This window comes from Balaenoptera ricei, chromosome 8, assembly GCF_028023285.1.
Source record: "Balaenoptera ricei isolate mBalRic1 chromosome 8, mBalRic1.hap2, whole genome shotgun sequence".
Taxonomy (NCBI): domain Eukaryota; kingdom Metazoa; phylum Chordata; class Mammalia; order Artiodactyla; family Balaenopteridae; genus Balaenoptera; species Balaenoptera ricei.
The window spans coordinates 76,533,032-76,551,198 of record NC_082646.1 but is presented as its reverse complement, the minus strand read 5'-3'; the positions used below and the strand labels follow the sequence as shown (position 1 = coordinate 76,551,198).

At 46.3% G+C, this 18,167-nt stretch overlaps 1 protein-coding gene across 13 annotated transcripts in view; it reads right to left on the bottom strand.

The window, feature by feature from the left end:
• The window catches only part of NAV2 (neuron navigator 2), a 411,390-nt gene that overhangs the window by 226,413 nt on the left and 166,810 nt on the right, over nt 1–18,167 (bottom strand). For 11 of the 13 annotated variants that reach the window (XR_009504671.1, XM_059931256.1, XM_059931258.1 and 8 more), the window contains exons 5-6: nt 12,856–13,111; nt 7,997–8,065 (exon numbers count right to left, since the gene is read on the bottom strand). Coding sequence is in view for 12 of the 13 variants with exons in the window: in XM_059931256.1 (XP_059787239.1) it covers nt 7,997–8,065; nt 12,856–13,111 (325 nt within the window). In the remaining variant the exon portion in view is untranslated. The remainder of the gene's footprint in view (nt 1–7,996; nt 8,066–12,855; nt 13,112–18,167) is intronic. The other 2 variants (XM_059931260.1, XM_059931263.1) reach the window with 1 other exon arrangement.

Here is an 18,167-nt window from a genome sequence, read left to right as displayed (position 1 = left end):
ACAGCAGTACCTCAGAAGGTACTGCAGTCATGCAGGAGGTAAAAGAAACCATTCAAGACATCGGGTCGGTGGCGGTTTGCCAGTCCAAGGACTTACTGGAACCACCACAAACATCTAGGCTAGTAATGACCCCAGTAAAGTCCAAAAGCCAAGTGTCAGTAGTTTTCCTTTGAACACAGAGAGAAATATATGAATATGTCTGCTGATTAGAAATACAAAGCTCGGGAGTTCCCTGGTGTAATAGTGGTTAGGATCCTGGGCTTTCACTGCTGTGGCCCAGGTTCAATCCCTGGTCGGAGAACTGAGATCCCACAAGCCACACAGCATGGCCAAAAAAAATACAAAGCTCATCTTCCTTTTTCTCTTGGATGAGTAATTTTACTTTTCAATAGGGCCAAACCATGTCATCTCTAATTCTATCAAGGGCAGAACATAAAGGCCTGTTAAGACTCTACTTGTGTGTGCATCTCTTTTGACAGATATTGAAAATGGTTTTTGCCATAATCTAGGGATGTAAGTATCAAGAAAAAGATATAATTTATGATGGTCAGAAAGGAAACTGCTACCTCAGAACCCAACTCATCTGCAATGAAAAATTATGTACTGGATGGAAACATTTGTTCAGACATACATTTTCCTTCAACATCTGACAACCTGTCTCCATAGACATTACTCTGAGTCTGAAGCTCAGCTTCTCTGCACAGTAGATGGATAAAATCATACATTCTTTCTGTAAAATGAGCAGGAATCTGTTAGCCTAAAGACAAACACACACTTTCCCTTTAAATAAAACACTTCATTTTTGGGTGGTTTGGGAAATAAAGTCAGTAGACTAATCTTTGGTAATGTGTCTAAAGATATTATGGCCCATTCCCCAAAGAGTTAAGGCTATGACTCCGCAAATCAGAATTTTGGTTGAGGGACTACTACGTGGACTCTTTCCAATCATTAAAGTTGAAAGATGAATAAATGATGAAATATTTAGTTATATCTTTCAGCTAAAACCCACTTAGCAGTGTTGAAAAGCCACTGGAACCTCAGCTGACCAGCATTAGATCTAGCGATAAGTCTGAATTTTCAACTCATAAAGCTTTCAGCCTTCTCTTTCCACACAAATCTCTAAGCACCAAAGAAGTCTGCAGTCTGGAAGCATTTTAGATAGAAGCAGGCAAACGCTTTAAACTTTTTCTTGTTGGCTGAGCAAGAAAAGATGGCTGGAGAGTAAACAGAGAACATGAGCTGGTGTGAGAGGACTGTAAGATTTATACAGTTAAGAAGAACCTGGCCCAGTTCCTTAACTGGGAGCTAGGAGAGAAGGAAGGCAGTGAGTTCTTCCCCCCAAAAGTGGCAGAGGGAAGGCCTCACTTCCCACTGCATTAGGAGGATTTGCCCCTCTGTTAATTTACCCCATCTTGTTTAGTGAAGATATTCACTGCATGAAGACAGGCACAGAGTGGGGTGCAAAACCAGCAGTGCCAGTGCCTGTGTTTGTGGACCAGAGGCGGCCAGGTCAACTGATCAAGGAGGTCCAGCAATGGGATCTTGGTACCTCTCGGTTCTGCTTCCAATGCACACAGCACCCTGCAAGCCCTCCAAGACGGACAATGTTACCCGAGGACTCACAGCCAATGGCAGAACTACTGCAGGTGCAGACATGGGGCTCCTCAGGGCTGGACTCTGCAGGAGTCTGTATGCCCACAGATAGGCCTGCAAAAGGATTATGGACATGTTCCAAAATGATGTCACAGCAACAGTTTTAAGTGGTGCAGGGTAACACAGGTGACAGTATTCTACTCCCGTGGCAAAGAACAGGGAAGCAAAAAGCAATGAGGAGGGGAAAGATGCGTTCCAACGAGGAGGGGAAAGATGCGTTCCAACGAGGAGGGAAAGGATGCTTGAGAGGCCCCACTGCCCTCACCTGGGACTGGACCACAGATTTTTCAGAGCAGCACAGGGCCTTTATAGAGGCAAGAAATCAAAGTATTGGATGGGATGGCCACAACCTTGAATGAGGTAGGCAATTTGGTCCTCTGTGAGGCAGTGTGGTACAATGGATAAAATATGAGCTTTTTCCATACAAATATGGACATGACATTGGGCCAGTCTTATGATCTGAGATTCACGTTCCATATTTGTCACTTTGGAATAATAGTAAAGTACCCAATGGGATAGCTGTAAACTTGGAATGGGACTTAAGGTCCAGCCTGTTGTAAGTACTCAATGCATGCTGGTTCCCCTTATCAACCTTTCTGCTGAGCACAGATTCATAAAGGAATTGGACATTGTCATAAAGAAAACATGCTATGGTAGAAAAAAGAACCAGACAAATAAGGAAGGAATCAGGCAGATCTAGGTTAAAGCAGCAATAGAGAGCTGGACAAAAATCAACACACAAGAGTTGGAGATCAACATTTCCAAAGAGGCAAGACAGGTTTTGGCAGACAGGATTCATCATCTCCCTAAGGAACATTCGAGGAGAGAAACTGCTTCATCCAAGCATCTGTGACGAAGACCTTACACTTGGGGTACCTCTGAGCCATCTGTGGGGTCCAGACTGAAACATCCCCAGTCTTGGATTAACTGAGACGGCTCTGGTTTCCCAGGGGTGGTCACCATCAGATCCTCTTCCTTGAGTCAGAACCTAGAGGTGCTACTCTGATGGGAGTGACCCATCCTTCAAATGGCTACAGGTTGTACCAAGTTTTCTGAGACATGGAAGAGGTCTCGAAGGCCTTGAGGGCAGCTGACATGACAATAAGGGATGGTTGGCACATGCCGAGCCATCAAAAGCCACCATAAAGCTCAAGCCAACTCATGTCACCCTCTACCTCATCACCATTACACCCTAGTAAGGACAGCTCCCTTAACTTGACCAAAGGGGAACATTGGATGGAGACCAAGTAACTTCTTCCAAGTGTCAGAAGGAATCTATGTGAACACTGTGCTTTAAAACTTGGGTTCTGTTGCGGATGGGGTTGGACAGTGCTTGCTCCAAAGCAAGCCTCCTCCATCCCTCTGAAATTTTCAGCAGTCTGCCTCACGAACAAAGGCCATGAATGAATGTGTGATGGATGGGAAATAAGGTAAAAAAGCTTCGTTTGGATCCACCCAGGAGGGAACCAAAACATCCCTTGGGATGATGAGTCAATCCACAAACTGAATTAATTCAGACTGAATTGTGAATACAGGATTTCAAAGGCAAAGGTGACCACGAGATCCTAAAATACCTGAGCAATCCAGGTGAGGGACCTGGACTTCGCAAACTGAAGCAGGGATGTGCTATGTGTGTGTTTCTGAGTCCTTCCTCACCCCAATTCATCTGTTGAGACTGTAATGCCCAATGTGATGGTATTAGGAGGTGGGGCCTTTGCGAGGTGATTAGGTCATTAGATAGAGCCCTCATGAGTGAGATTAATGCCCTTATAAACGAGGATCCAGAAGCCTAGCTTGCCTCTTCCACCACGTGAGGACACAGCGAGAAGTCAGCAGTCCGCAATCTGGAAGAGGGCCTTCACCAGAATCCGACCAGGCTGGCACCTTGATCTTGGACTTCCAAGCCTCCAGAACTGTGAGCAATAAATTTCTGTTGCTTGTAAGTCATGCAGCCTGTGGTGTTTTATCATCGTGGCCCAAAAAGATTATCACAGGGTTCTAGCTCAATCTTATCCAGATCTTAAGGGGCTGATTGACCCTAGCTGACATCTCAATTACATACGCATTGATAAAAGAATATGAAAGGTCAGAAGTAATTCAAAGAAGAGAAATAATGACCTCGGAAGTTGTTGGAATGGTCAGGGAAGGTTCCAAATAAAAGCGACCCCAGAGCAAGATGTGGCATGTGGAATGAGAATGTGAGTAGAGGGCAAGAAGGTAGGGGGCAGAGGTGTGATGCAGAGGGAAGCTTGTAAAAAAAAAAAAAAAAAAAAAAAAAAAAAAAGCACTGAAGAAAGAAAGGGCCAGTGTGTGCTGGGGCTTGGGGGACAGCGTGGGAGGAAATGAGGCTGGAAAACCAGGCAGGGGCAGCCTTCAATGTCACACTATGAACCTTGGACTTGGTCCTGTCCTCCAGCAAGGAGGCATTCATTAGGGAAGCTGAGAACAGAGCTAGAGTTGAAAAGCAGAGTAGCTTCCAGGTCACAGTCACACAGGCCCCTGGCTAACATTCTGAAGTTCATTATTGTTAACATCCTTGTGCATCAGGAGAACTTCTCTCAAGCCCCAGCCTGCAAGTAGCTGCTGTCTGTCCATTAGCATCATTCTGCTGCAGAGCTGGGTCTTGCTCATGTGGAACAGCTGCAGATACCACAACAGCTGCTGCCCAGCGATGCCTGCCTCATCAAGAAAAAGCAGAGAGAGGAGAGTGCAGCAAGTCAACCTCAAATCATCTACACCCTGCATCATCCAGAGTGCCAGAAGGTTTCAACGGCTCCTTTGCAAGAGGGACTCTACTTCCCATGATCATCCCATGTCCAAACAACAGTTACAAAATGAGAGGACACAGATGTGTTCTCTGAAACACACACACGTTGCTTTTTTAAAAAATGAAGTTTAAGGGAAGAGGTGTAACAAAGAGGCAGAAGGAAAATCCTGCTGCTATGGGAGCTATGGTCAATTTCTCCAACATGTGCACAGCCGAGCAGGCAGGATGGTAAGACTGTTGTTCCTGGCACATAACCTGTGCGTGCATCCCGGCCCCACGCGTTGTACGTGCTGATGGGAAGAAAGCCGTTCCTCTCCCCCAAACCACTTCAAAGGCTGGGAGCAGAAGATGGCCCTCCCAGGAAAGATGGCAGCTTGTGTGCACATGCTCAGGACCTTGGGGGGGGGGGCGGAGGTCATAATTGGAGATGCTTTTGCTAGACAAGATGATTAAATGCTGAACCTCTCAGCTCCATGGCATCTGCTTTTCAGCAGCTGGGCAGAGACGGCTGAACTACTGGCCACACTGATTCTTCTCCACGAGATGGTCGCATAGAGATCGACTCTGTGAGACTCGCTAGAGCTGGCCCAGATCAACCCAAACCACCAACATCACCCTATCAGCTAGTTATGGTGCACTGATTACATGCCAGGTTGCAAAGGACTGGAAATGACTTTATTTAGTCCACATAGCACTGTGAGTGAGGCAGGACTACCCCATTTTACCAGTAAGGAAACACAGGCTCATGGAGATTAAATAATTGGCCCAGGTAACATAGTAAGTGGTGAAAACGGGGTTTGTTAGGTTTGACTGCGAAGCTGCACTTTTCGTCACCATGCTTCAGTGCCTCCCACAGGTAGAATAAGCCTAAATACCTGAGGCTCACCAGGGATGCCAAGAGGCAATATACAGTGATCAAAGGTGGAAATTCATGGAAATCCTTCATCCCTGTACCAGTTCCCTCCATAAGCCCCTTCCCCGTAGATTCAAGATGAGTCTTCCCACCCTGCTCAACATCCTTGGTGCCTATCTAGGTGTTTGGCTCTGGCCGGTGTTCAATCAATGTATGCACCTGAACAAGAGACCTATTTCCAAAGCTCTGGGAGAGGTATCCTGCTCAGCCAGAGGGGTAGGTAGGGCTGTTCCTTTTGGCAACCAGACTTTACTACTACCCCTGGTGGTACCTGATCAGCTAAAATGTTTACCAAGACTGTGCTCAAGTCTAGGGGCGGGGAAGTGGGGGGGGGAGCCGAAGGCAAGGAGTGTTAGATGAATAATAAAATGAAGACCATCCCTTTGTCAGGCTCGTCAGAAACAAAATGTATCCAAAAGAAACTCTAGGTGACGGACAGGACCCTGATGGAAAGCCAGACCTTGGCTTCGGTCAACTTGGAAGCCCTGTGCCCAGCACGCCCTCAGGGCAGGGCAGACACGCCCTCATTCTTCAGTTCTTCCTCTCTTCCCCCCCAACCCCACTCCACCTCCTTCCATCATTTGGGACTGATAATAATAGATCATTCACGGGATGGGCATGTGCTTCCAATTAGATTCTTTCCCAACTAGTTCCTGTTTTCTCTCTCTTCCAGAAGTAAGCACATCGGGGGAACAAACACTAGATTTCAGGTTTCCTCCAAGCTCCCCACCCCCTTCCTTTCCTGTGTATGGACTTTGCATGACACTCAAAACACAAAAAATGGGATCCCAGGTTACCAGTGCAGTGGTGGGGAGAGGCTGTCTATCTGACTTGGGCCTCGTGCTGTTGGGAAAGCAGTCACTCTCTAGCAGGGTGCTATGATCTCATGTTTGTGTCCCCTGCTCCCCAAATACATCTGTTGTCATCCCAGTGTGACGGTATCTGGAGATGGGGTCTCTGGGAGGTAATGAGGTCATGAAAGTGGAGCCCTTGTGATGGGGTTAGTGCCCTGGAAGAAGAGACAGAGACGGGAGAGCTTGCTTTCTCTCTGCTCTCCACCATGTGAGGACACAGGAAGAACACAGCCATCTGGAAAACGGGAAGAGGGCTCTCACCAGAACACGACCATGTTGGCACCCTGATCTTGGATTTCCCAGCCTCCAGAACTGTGAGAAAAAAATCTCCATTCAGTCACTCAGTCTATGGTGATGTGTAGTAGCAGCCTGAGCAGACTAAGACTCATGCCTGTGAGATGCAGTGATGAATGTAGGTCCTCCAGAACCAAGTCTGGGTAACATGCTGACTTGTTCTACAGAGAAGCAGCTGCCCTGTGGCTTCTCCCTGCACCCAGACGGATCCTGAGTTGGGCCTCCCCATGCGTAAGCTTTTTAGAAAAGTTAACTGATTAGAAAAGGCACCCACCTGGAGCCTAAGAGCATGGGGCAGCAAGCAGACGTTCTGTACCTATTTGTTGCATGAATACAGAGAGAAATGCAGTCTGGGCATCCCTTTACCTTTACGTGAGAATTCAATGAAAAAGAAATACCAGCCATAATGAGGAGGAGACTCTGTTTCTGTCAGGATGCTACAAGGGCAACATGAGGCAAAGGCCAGGAGGAATGGCTGAAACGTAAGATTTTAAAAAGCAGCCTCAACAACCACATAAGTACCGGAATTCAAGGAGGAGGAGGGGGCGGGGAGAGATGTAACATAGTGGTTAAAGTGAGGGGTCTGGGGTTAGATTACCTGGGCTCAAATCCTGGTCTTTCCACTTTCTGTGTGACTTTGATAACTTACTGAGAACTTCCTAAATTTTAGTTTCCTCATCTGTAAAATGGGGATAATAACATGACCTACAGCAAGAAGACCGATGTGAAGATTAAAAAAGATAATGTATTCAAATTGGCACATAATAAGCATTAAATAAAATTAGCTGTTGATACCTTTAAAACAGAGTAGATACAGGGACATAACTGGCGTTTGCCATACCCTGAAACAGGTCCTGACAGGATGCGGTAGATGCCAAACTGAGTCAAGAGAATTAGTGAGCAGCCCTAATTTTTATTTTCAGGGAACTGAGGTGATCTGTCCATGGTACACATGGTACACAAGAGCACCCAGAAATAAAAATGACACATTGCCTTATTGCCTTGTCTCCTCTGAACAACTGGATTCATGCTTCAGGTCTTTAAAACTCAAGAGAAAACCAATCCCACATTAGTAATTTTAATGACAGCACCAATAACAAAAAGCATAACACACATAAATGAGATGCAGGTGAGGTGGGATCAGGGCCAGGACAGAGCAGGGAGCCAAACTCATCATAAAACTACTATGGAAAACCACCTACAAACTCACCTCTCTAAATCAGAATGGACTTTGATGTCCAAGCAATCAAAGACAAAAAAATCAATGAAATGCAGAAACAATACGTACAACTCAACCTCACTTACAGATCACACACACACACACACACACACCCCTTCAACAACCCCATGGCCACTCTCAACTCTCCAAGACTGGGTCATCAGCCAAAGCATGTTTGGTTTTCCCAAACTGCAAACATGACATGGGGAGGGGGACCAAAAGGAAATGCAGCCAGAACAAAAGGAACGAGGGGCTGGGTTGAAACCATGCTTTGCGGGACACGGAGAAAGTCTAACCTAGAGATCTTTTTCTGACCCAGAGTGAAGCGGATGATTTTGCTTTGTGATGAGTCCTTGGAAGATGCACTGCATGATAGGAAAGAAAAAAGTGGAAGAGATGAGTGAGGGGAGAGAAGATGCATTAGACACACAAATAAATAACAGGAGTCCTGTGATAATGCGAATGCCCCTGGGTTTCCCTCTGCCCACTTTTTCTACAATATGCAGCCTTCTTTCTAGGTCTGATTTGATAAATTTCCAACACGAAAAAATTGCTATCGAGATTATCTAAGAACTTTTGTGGTTTTCTTTTTTTTTTTTCTTAACTCCAAATCTCTTTTCTGGTATCAATCACTATAAGGCCTTCTTCCACAATGACACTGAAGCCAGGGGTCTCGGACAAGTAAACTTTGTAACTTTCTAAAGTATTCAGATGTTTCTATTTTGTATGCTTGTTCTACCAGGGTGGTTTTTCGATGAATGTCCTGAATAGCCCATAAAGTTGACCCTAAACAAGGGTGGAGGTGTTTTCAAGTTTTGCTGGTCTTGGGAATTTTTGCTCTCCATGGTATAAGCAATGATCATTTCAAGTCTTCTGAACTTACTACAGTCTGGGCTTTGAACCATAAATTTATGAATATGAAGAATCATGGTTGGACTAATAAAAGGTTAAACTTATTTATTGCCTTATGAAAGACAGAAATATTTATCTTTCTTGCATCCATACGTCTTATGCCACATTCATAAAAGGATATGAGGTGAGAAATACAATGTTAGTGTCATTAAACTTAGGAAGTGAAGGAAGAGACAGAAGTGAATGAATTAAAAAAAGTAATTGTTTGGATTTTTTCTAGAAAGCTAAATATTGATAATATGTAAGGTAGACACAGATGGAGAGGAATTTCATGAGGTGAAATGTGGATCAAGTTCTCAGCCATCACGTAAATTAATGAGAAGAGCTGCAGGTAAAAGTGAGTCTCTATTCGGCGGCCATCACAGAGGAGTTGCTGTGATTCCTTCATTCCGATATCTCAAATTTCCTTGCTCAGCTTCCACAACTCTCTTATTAACAAACACTACGGAAAAGCTGTAAAGTTTTAGTATTTGCTATCCTGAGAGGTACTGTATTTAGGCATGTTTGTATCTGGCAGAGTTCTAATGAAGGATCAACACAAACCTGGTATTTGGGGGTTGCATCAACATTTGACGTTAATGATCAAGGGTCTGAACCATTATCCTTGGGACTTTGGTTATCAAAGTCAGAATTTGGGGGTAGAAATACAATGAAACAAAGCCAGGGAAGTGATTTTACTACTCTTAAATTTACAGCCAGAGCATGAGCATGGGGTATCACATCTCTAGACCTTGAGAACAAGATTATCCTCTGGAAGTAAAATTAGAAACTATCAGTATATAATGGATAAAACAAATCATCTGCGAAAGTAACCCAATATGGGCCAAATAAGGGATGAATGAGGACATACAGCAACTCCAGAGCCCAGTTTGTGTCACCACATTGCAGGGTCAGGGGGCCATGATGGCAGGAACTACTCTGGAAAAAATGGATATAAAAACCTGGCTTAAGTGAGTTTGGCTCGTCTTTCGGTAAAGCATTTATTTTTTATTTTTAAAAATTTCTGGCTACCTCGCGTGGCATGCAGGGTCCTAGTTTCCCATCCAGGGATGGAACCCCTGCCCCCTGCAGTAGAAGAGCAGAGTCAGTCTCAACCACTGGACTGCCAGGGAAGTCCCTCTAGGTAAAGCGTTTATTAATAGTAGGATGTTTTTTCTTACTGGGAGATGGGTGTCCTGACTGTAACAGCTGGTTCTTTTTTTTTTTACAATTTTAATTAATTAATTAATTAATTAATTAATTTTTGGCTGTGTTGGGTCTTCGTTGCTGCACGAGGGCTTTCTCTAGTTGCAGCAAGCAGGAGCTACTCTTTGTTGTGGTGCGCGGGCTTCTAATTGCAGTGGCTTCTCTTGTTGCAGAGCACAGGCTCTAGGCGCATGGGCTTCAGTAGTTGTGGCATGTCGGCTCAGTAGTTGTGGCACACGGGTTTACTTGCTCTGCAGCATGTGGGATCTTCCCGGACCAGGGCTCGAACCCATGTCCCCTGCATTGGCAGGCGGATTCTCAACCTCTGCGCCACCAGGGAAGTCACCATCTGGTTCTTCTGAGAAGACAAATGCTTACTATGGAAATGGATGCCTCAGGCTAGCATAGCTCAGTGACAAAAGCCCAGTGTTTCTCAACACATGTTCCTTGGAACGCTATGCAATGAGATGCTCTATAAAATAAGAGTTCTGTGGCTCAGTTTGAGAATGCTTTCTACGCTGCCTTCTGAAGATTCCCAGTACACATGTGTTCCTCCCCCCCCCTAACCCCCCCCCCCCCCCCCCCCCCCCCCCCCCGCCTCCCGGCTTCCTTATCTCAAGAAATGCCACCATTTTCCTAACCGCTCAAGCCAGAAATCTCGGCTTTATCTGTGATTCCTCTCTCCCTCACTCTAGATAGTCAATCTACTATCAATTCCTCTCTCCCTCACTCTAGATAGTCAATCTACTAGATAGTAGTTCTGTTGGCTCATCCTCCAAAATATCCTGAACTGGTCCATCTCCATATTTGCTCTACCACCTTGATCGAAGCCACTGTCATCTAGAGGACCACGGAAGCCTCTTAGCTAGGGTCTTTCCTTCTATTCTTGACCCTCCCAGAGTCTTATTCTCCAGAGAGGAACAAAAGTGACTAAAAAAACAAACAAACAAAAAAAACTGTAAATCAAATCATGTCTCTCTCCTGCTCAAGACTCTCCAATGGCTTGATACCTTTAGAATGAAATATCAACTCTTTAGCCTGTAGAGCCATCACTGTGACCTCACTTCAAGGGCCATGGGACTACAGAACTCTAGGGGCCACCGGTCAGCCCTCTTTGCTTATAGGCTGCCTTTCACTTCACACCCCCTTCACCCACTGAACTCCAGCCACACTAGCCTTCTTTCTGCTCCTCCAAGCTGCCAAGCTTACCCCTACCACAGGGCCTTTGCACCGGCTGCTCCCGCTACCTGATCTATTCTACACCCGCATGGACAGCTCCCTGTCATTCATATTTCCACTTTGGTGTCATGTCCTCAGAGAAAGCTTACCATCACCCCAACCTAAATTATCAACCCGGTGCCTCTGACCCCGTTATCTTATTGTACTACCACCATCGGATATTTCTCTTCCCCTTTTGTTTGCCTGCCCTCCTCCAGTAGAAAGTAGAGAGCAGGCACCTTGGCTATCTCATTCACCCTTGAGCCCCCCAGTGCCTAGGACAGTGCCGGGCACACAGCAGAAGGCATTCAAACACTAACTGGATAAATGAATGCATATTGGCCGATTCAAGGATCTGAGTAGACCCTGCAGTAACAGTTACACAACTTAACCCAGAGGATTTCCCAATTTTTTCCCCCATAGAACCCTTCCCCTGCATGTTACCATCCAGGGAATAAGCACTCTGCAAAATGCAGTGTGGGAAATGATGTCCTGATCATTTAATCATCCAGGTCCACCGGGGATCTCGGAGCAGAGAATGGCTCCCACCCAGGTGGTTCTTCAAGGCAAAGGTGCCTTGGCTGGCTGCCTGGGTGCCTGTCCCTCACTGCTAGTGCAGGCTTTCCTACTAGTCCACGCATGTCCATAAGGGGGACTGGATATAATTCGATAATCAGTTAGGGGCTCTGAGTTACATCACATCGATAGATGTGCTGGTTGTAACACCATCACAATTGGGAAACAGCGCTTCTCCTGCGGAAAAAAAGCTGTAACCATCTATAAGGCAGCTGCTTTGTTTGAACCACTACAATGGCCTACTAAGGGTATGACGGTGTGTGAGAAAACCTACGATTATTAATGCTGGTGCTTCGGGGAACTGGAAAGGAAAAGCCATTACCCTTTAGCATATGTTCGATGAAATCAAGCAGTCAATTCGATCAGTGGCCTTTAGGTTTGATAGCTAAAGGTTTATGGCTTAAAAAAAAAAAAAAAACAATTATGGTGGACTTTTCTCCAGAACTTTACTATGAGTCAAAAACTTTCTAGTTCCTAATCTCCTCCTTCTTTTGTCATGAAAACAAATGTTTTACGAGGTGATCGTCTGCAGATCACCTGTTTAGGAATGCATCTATACACTGTAACAGAGTAGATGGAAACTGCCCCAGCGTTCTGCTAGCGTTATCATTCTGTGGCGAGTCCCTCTGGCAAGCGTGGGTCCCTCTGGAAACAACAAACAAAATCTAGGTCCTAATCCAAAAAGCAGAGGGCCACAGCTGACACTGCTACCCGGTCTCTAAGGTCAACAAAAGTCAGTCACATTTAATGGTAACTGCTCCCCATGAGGGGATGCCGGCCCCCTCAGGGAAGGGGGAATGCCTCTTTCCCTGCTAAAAACCACCGGCCATCTTTCTTCTGTGTTCTCAGTATTTCTCTTCTGGCAAAGCAGAGGCATCTGCTGGAGAACTTTTGCCTCCACTAAGGGAAATTACTTGCACGTATAACACTGAACACCCAGCTTGTAGGCAGACACGCAAAAGAAATTTGAAGTCTATTTTAGGGGCTGTTGATTGCCTACGAACGTGTGCGTGGGTAATAGGCCAGAGTTCAGGCAGGAGCAGCTAATTAGCTCTGGCTGCTGGCGATTCTGATCTATAAAAGTACACATCTCCGCCAGGCACATCCATTTCAAGGTCACGCTAATTGCCCACTAACTACCGGCAGTTCTCAGCATCGAAGAGGCGCAAATGACACACACGTCCGGCACAGGCTAGAATGTGGTCAGTGGGGCAGAAGACCCCTGAAAAAAAAGCAGAAGTATCATTTGGCGAGGAGAGCCCACCTGGACTGCATCTCAGCTTGTGCTTTGGACGGCTGGTGCGGCGCTGGCTGGTGAGGCTGGCACGGGGCTTGGGGAGCGGCGGGCACCTGTTGCTGAGGAGCGCCAGCCTGGCACTGGGAGGGGGCCCCGGCCGCCGGGGACACGGAGGGCAGCAGTGGCGAGGGGAGGTGCGGCTTCTGGGGCTGCTGCTGCTGCTTGTACCGCGAGAGGCTGAAGAAGAGGCCTAGAATGGCCTTGAGGTTTCCATTCCTGATCTCTGCAAGACAGTGAAGAGGCCCTGGTTAGAGGAGGAAGCCTTTCTGCGGAGCCCTGTCTCGCACCCTTTCAAGAGGCTGCTTCAGCCCTCGCACGAGTTTTAATTCCTCTAGGATATGACAGATTTCCTGAACGCTTAATTGGTGTCCCAGTCAATTAAAATCAGGCCTAAACCACAAAGAAATTAGTTGATTCTCCCCACTGGGATTAGAGTGGATACCCGAGGCAAGCGGCAACTGGGATGTCTGGTGAGTGCCAGGGGGAAATTCTCAGGAAGGACACAACCGAAAAAGACAGAGTCCCGAGCAAGACTGTGCTTGTTCAGGACACAGAGCAAGCCGTCCAGGGACAGAGGCACCGCGGGAAACTCACCGGTCTCCACGTGGCCCTGCCCAATCCGTGCTCTGCGCTTCAAGCCACCCGGAGTGAGCCAGTGGCTGCCGACCCCCTCCAAAACCCTCGCCCTGCTTCGCCCAATCATCCTGCCCTCAGATGGCTCTGTGTCTCTCTTGCCCGTTGAATAAATAACTTGAACTTGGGGTGGGCGTGGGAATAGGAGATAGGGGTTGTTTCCATAAAGAACTCACACAAAAATTCTCCTATATTAAAAGAAATCTGTGCAGAGTGGGGCTAAGAAAATTTTTTATTCCAGACGTAATTTTTCCGATGTTAAAAAACGCATTTGCCTCGAGCCATGCATTAAGCGCTGCAGAGAAGGAATAAAATATTTATTCACAGGCAGAGACTGTGGATGCAAGTGTGTTTCCCCTTGGGCAATCCCTCCTTTTCTGCAGTTCTTTTAACACCAGATGCTGATGGCCAGGGTCTAAACTGACCCTGAGGGTAAAGTAATAGGGCCACCCAGCATGGGGGACAGAGAAGAAGGAACCTAGGGGCTCCCTCTGCTTTGCTTCTACCCTTAGGCAGAATTTCTTTTTCTGAACTGGCAAGGGGGTTAGAGGGAGCGGGGTTGGAGGAAGGGAAGCCCCCCTCCCCTGTGTGGGTAACACACACCTCCAGGTTAGCCCCAGGCTGGGCAAGAGGATGCTGACAAAGGAACCAGAGTTTCCTCCAAGGACCAGACCAGTTGAGGGGCAGAAGGCATGAATGGGGTTCTTTCAGAAACAAGCCCCATTCCCTGCAAGCCTGTCAGTGCCCTGGGGTGTGATCCTGCTGATTAGGTCAGGCTGAATTACTTCCTGTTGGAGAGTTCCTCTTTCCAGCCTCTGAAGAAACTGACAATACAAACTACTGAAATCCAACTTTCACCCTCTGCTTTGGAAGCTAGCATGTGCTGATTGTGGGACAAAACCGTCAGGAGCCCAGCTTTCGGAAAACCAAAGCCATGAGTTGCAGTCTGTACTCTACCACTTACTAGCTGTGCAACCCTGGACAAGCCACTTAATCTCTCTGGGCCTCAAATGACAATATTGACACAGCTTGCCCCATCACACAGGGTTGTTTTGCAGATCAAACCAGAGCAGAGATGTGAAAGCACAACTGTAAACAGTCACGTCCTTCACTGGTCTTGGTTACTGTATGACCACAGCAGCCTCAGAATCCTGTAGGAGATTCCCATGCAGTTCCGGTTTCATGCCTTAAAAATTATGGTTTTTACCATGTGACCTTATAATTTATCATGCAAATTACATCATTTTTGAGAGTGGGAGGGAGAAGTTCTTGATTACATTAGGAAAACAGGTGTAAGCCAGGGCTGACTTGGACAAGTCAAGATGCTCGTAAACCACTGTGTGCAATGCAGGGAGCACAGAAAGTTTCCCCAGATGTGGGAAAGTCCCCCAGTTTCTTTGGGTGGCTCAGCTTTAACCCTTCAGCTCTGCTTCCTTCTCCATCCTAAGGAAATCAGAGGAGAACACACCTGTGGCCCGTTCCGCTTCTGCTTCTAAATGTTCTGACAGGGACACCAATGTCACAGAGTGTGAGGCTTGGCTGGGATGATTCAGTTTATAGATTGAGTTTTTGTAAGATTCAACCTCTGAGTCTCAGTGTTCTTCTTTAAGATGGGCCTTTTCCTCATGGGCAGATGGAGGGTAAAGGGACACACCCCTGGGCCCTCGGCTGGACGGTGACGGGAGGCAGGACAGAATCAAGAGCTGGCGTGCAGGTGACGACCTGTTAAGGAACTCGGGAAAGCAATTTCCCCTCAAAATTGAATCCCTTGAAGGGTGCAAACAGAGCTATAATCATGACAGATGAAATCTGTGTAAGATTTTAGTGCCTTTTATAGAGTTACTACTAATTAGTATATATCAAGAGAAGCTTTTTACATACATGATCCCGTTTAATCCCTACAACCTGGAAAATGAGGCCTATTATCTCCCTTTTACTTAAGGGGAAACAGAGGCTCAGAAATGTCTGAAACCTCTGCAAGTTAATAAATGCTGGAGCTGGGATTTGAATCGAGGTTTTTCCAGCTCAAAGCCCAGGCTCCCAACATGGTGTAACCAGGCTTACTTACATACCCATCATGGGTCGTGTATTGAAAAGCACACCAGATAATGTTTTATTTAAGTTAGCTCATGGCCATATAAGTATTCTTTACTCTCCTTCTAGAAGTATTCTTGTATTATGGGATGTGTCAAATATCCCATAATACATTTTTTTAAAACCATGCAAGAAAAACAAAGGAGGGAAGAACTAGCAATTCAGCATATCCAAGGGCTCAGGGGTTGCCCCCTGCAAAAAGCAGGCATATCCACATCGGGACCCCCTTAACCTACCTGCCCAGCCCAGGGCAGATGAATGGAGCTGGCTCCGTCATATTCTCTCCCTGCTGTGGATGTTCAGTCATTTATTGTTCATAACTGTTCTATTATTCCTGAAAACATCTTTTTATTTGTGACACAGCGCAGTGCTCCCATAAATACACTTTTTCTTAGGAGGAAGCATTTTTATTGTAAAGATCACTGATTATTAGAGCCACAAAGACTTGGGTTTGAATCTCTCTAGTCCATCATTTATGGACTTCAAAGTTTTTCCAAGAGTCAACCTCTCTGAGCCTGTTTTCTTCTTTAAAACTGGCATATGTGGGGCTTCCCTGGTGGCGCAGTGGTTGAGAATCTGCCTGCCAATGCAGGGGACGTGGGTTCGAGCCCTGGTCTGGGAGGATCCCATATGCCGCGGAGCAACTGGGCCCGTGAGCCACAATTACTGAGCCTGCGCGTCTGGAGCCTGTGCTCCGCAACAAGAGAGGCCGCGATAGTGAGAGGCCCGCGCACCGCGATGAAGAGTGGCCCCCACTTGCCACAACTAGAGAAAGCCCTCGCAGAGAAACGAAGACCCAACACAGCCATAAATAAAATAAATAAATTAAAAAAAAAAAACAAAAAAAAAAAACTGGCATATGTGTGCCACACCTTCCCCACAGGGATGCTATGAGAATTAACAGAGGGTTAATGAGAAAATAAGGGCAACGCACCTAGGACATGGCCTGACTCTGTATTTCCCTTTTTGGTTCAGAAAATACCGTCGTTGTACCTGTGGCCCCCTCAGAACTCAGCACAGAGCTCTTCAACTACGAGAAGACGAAGAAGCCCTTCTTCCCGCACATCCCCTCCAGGCCACAGTCACAGGCGTCAAAAAGAAAATCAACCATGATAATCTCATTTTACAGAAAACTCAATGGTCATCTTTTTAAAACAAACAAACAAACAAACCAGCTCTACTGAGATATAGTTTATAGCCATAAAGTCAAGTGTGTGATGATTTTTAGTAAGTTTAGTAAATTCTAGTTTTAGAATACTTCCATCACCCTAAAAAGTGCTCATCTGCAGTCAATTCCCAAACCCATTTCCCCAGGCAACCTCTAATCTGTTGTTTCTATTGATCTGCCTATTCTGGGCATTTCCCCATAAATGGCAATCATGGGATGTGCAGTCTTTTGCATCTGGCTTCTTCCACGGAGCGTAAGGTTTTTAAGGTTCATCCAGGTGACAGCGTTATCACTAGTTTGTTTCTTTATATTGCTGGGTATTATCCCATTACATGGATAGACCACATTTTATCCATTCACTAGTTGGCGGACGTTTGGACTGTTTAATTTTCTTTTCAGAACACAGGACTCAAGCGTGGTGAATGCTCTGTTTGGGATCGAGCCACACAGTTTATGCCATGGGTGGTCCAAAATAGCTAGAATTGTGTTCTCTTCCTATTTCCAAATGGCATTTTTCTGTGTGCCACGAGGCCTGGTAAGTTGGCTCCACAGGCTGTCTAAAAACAAAATCCACCAGCCCACAAAAATGTTCCCCTCATGACATTTCCCGAGGCTTTGGAAAAAGAACATCATTCTGTTTCTGATCAACTATCCTCACCCTCCTGATTTGTAGAGAAGGCAATAACTGTAGACCTAGAGACATATGGCTTGTTCAAGGAGACATGAGCTAGGCTGGTATCTAAACCAGCATGAGAACCCTATTCTTCTTTCTCTCCTATGGCTGCCCCCATGTAAACTGAAGAATAAACTACACGGGCCATAGTCCAATTTCCACTAGAATTCAGTATGGCGTTGATTCTGAACCTCCTTGGGTTCTGACTGATCTCCATACCCACTGGCTGGCGCTAATCTGCATGGATGCTTTAGGGGGATGTTGGGCAAGAAGGGAGGATAATAGAGTTATTTTCTTTCAACATTGTTTAAAAGAAACCTCAGGCCTGCTTTAGTAAGGCACAATCATTGGAATAATCTAATACAAAGAAACCTGCTTTGTAGGAAAGGGATTGGGAGCCAAAGGGAGGGCTGCCTCAGACCGCAGTCTCAGAATTCCTATTCAATCCCCTTAAGCCACGGTGTAAGGTCACCCGGCTGGTTCGGGATTGTGGATTCTGTGGCATTACTCCTCCAGCTGGGCCGTCTACATCACCCACATTCAGCATGTAACTTTCCACCCCACTCTGGCAGCCCTTCTGTGTACTGCTCAGCAAAGCCCCTCAGTGACTCTGCCCACAGGGGAAGTGGATGAAGGGGTGGGAACAGAGCCAACAGGGCCCCCTGCTGGTGAAGGACAGAAATGGCCCCACTCACTGCCAAACTCAGGTGA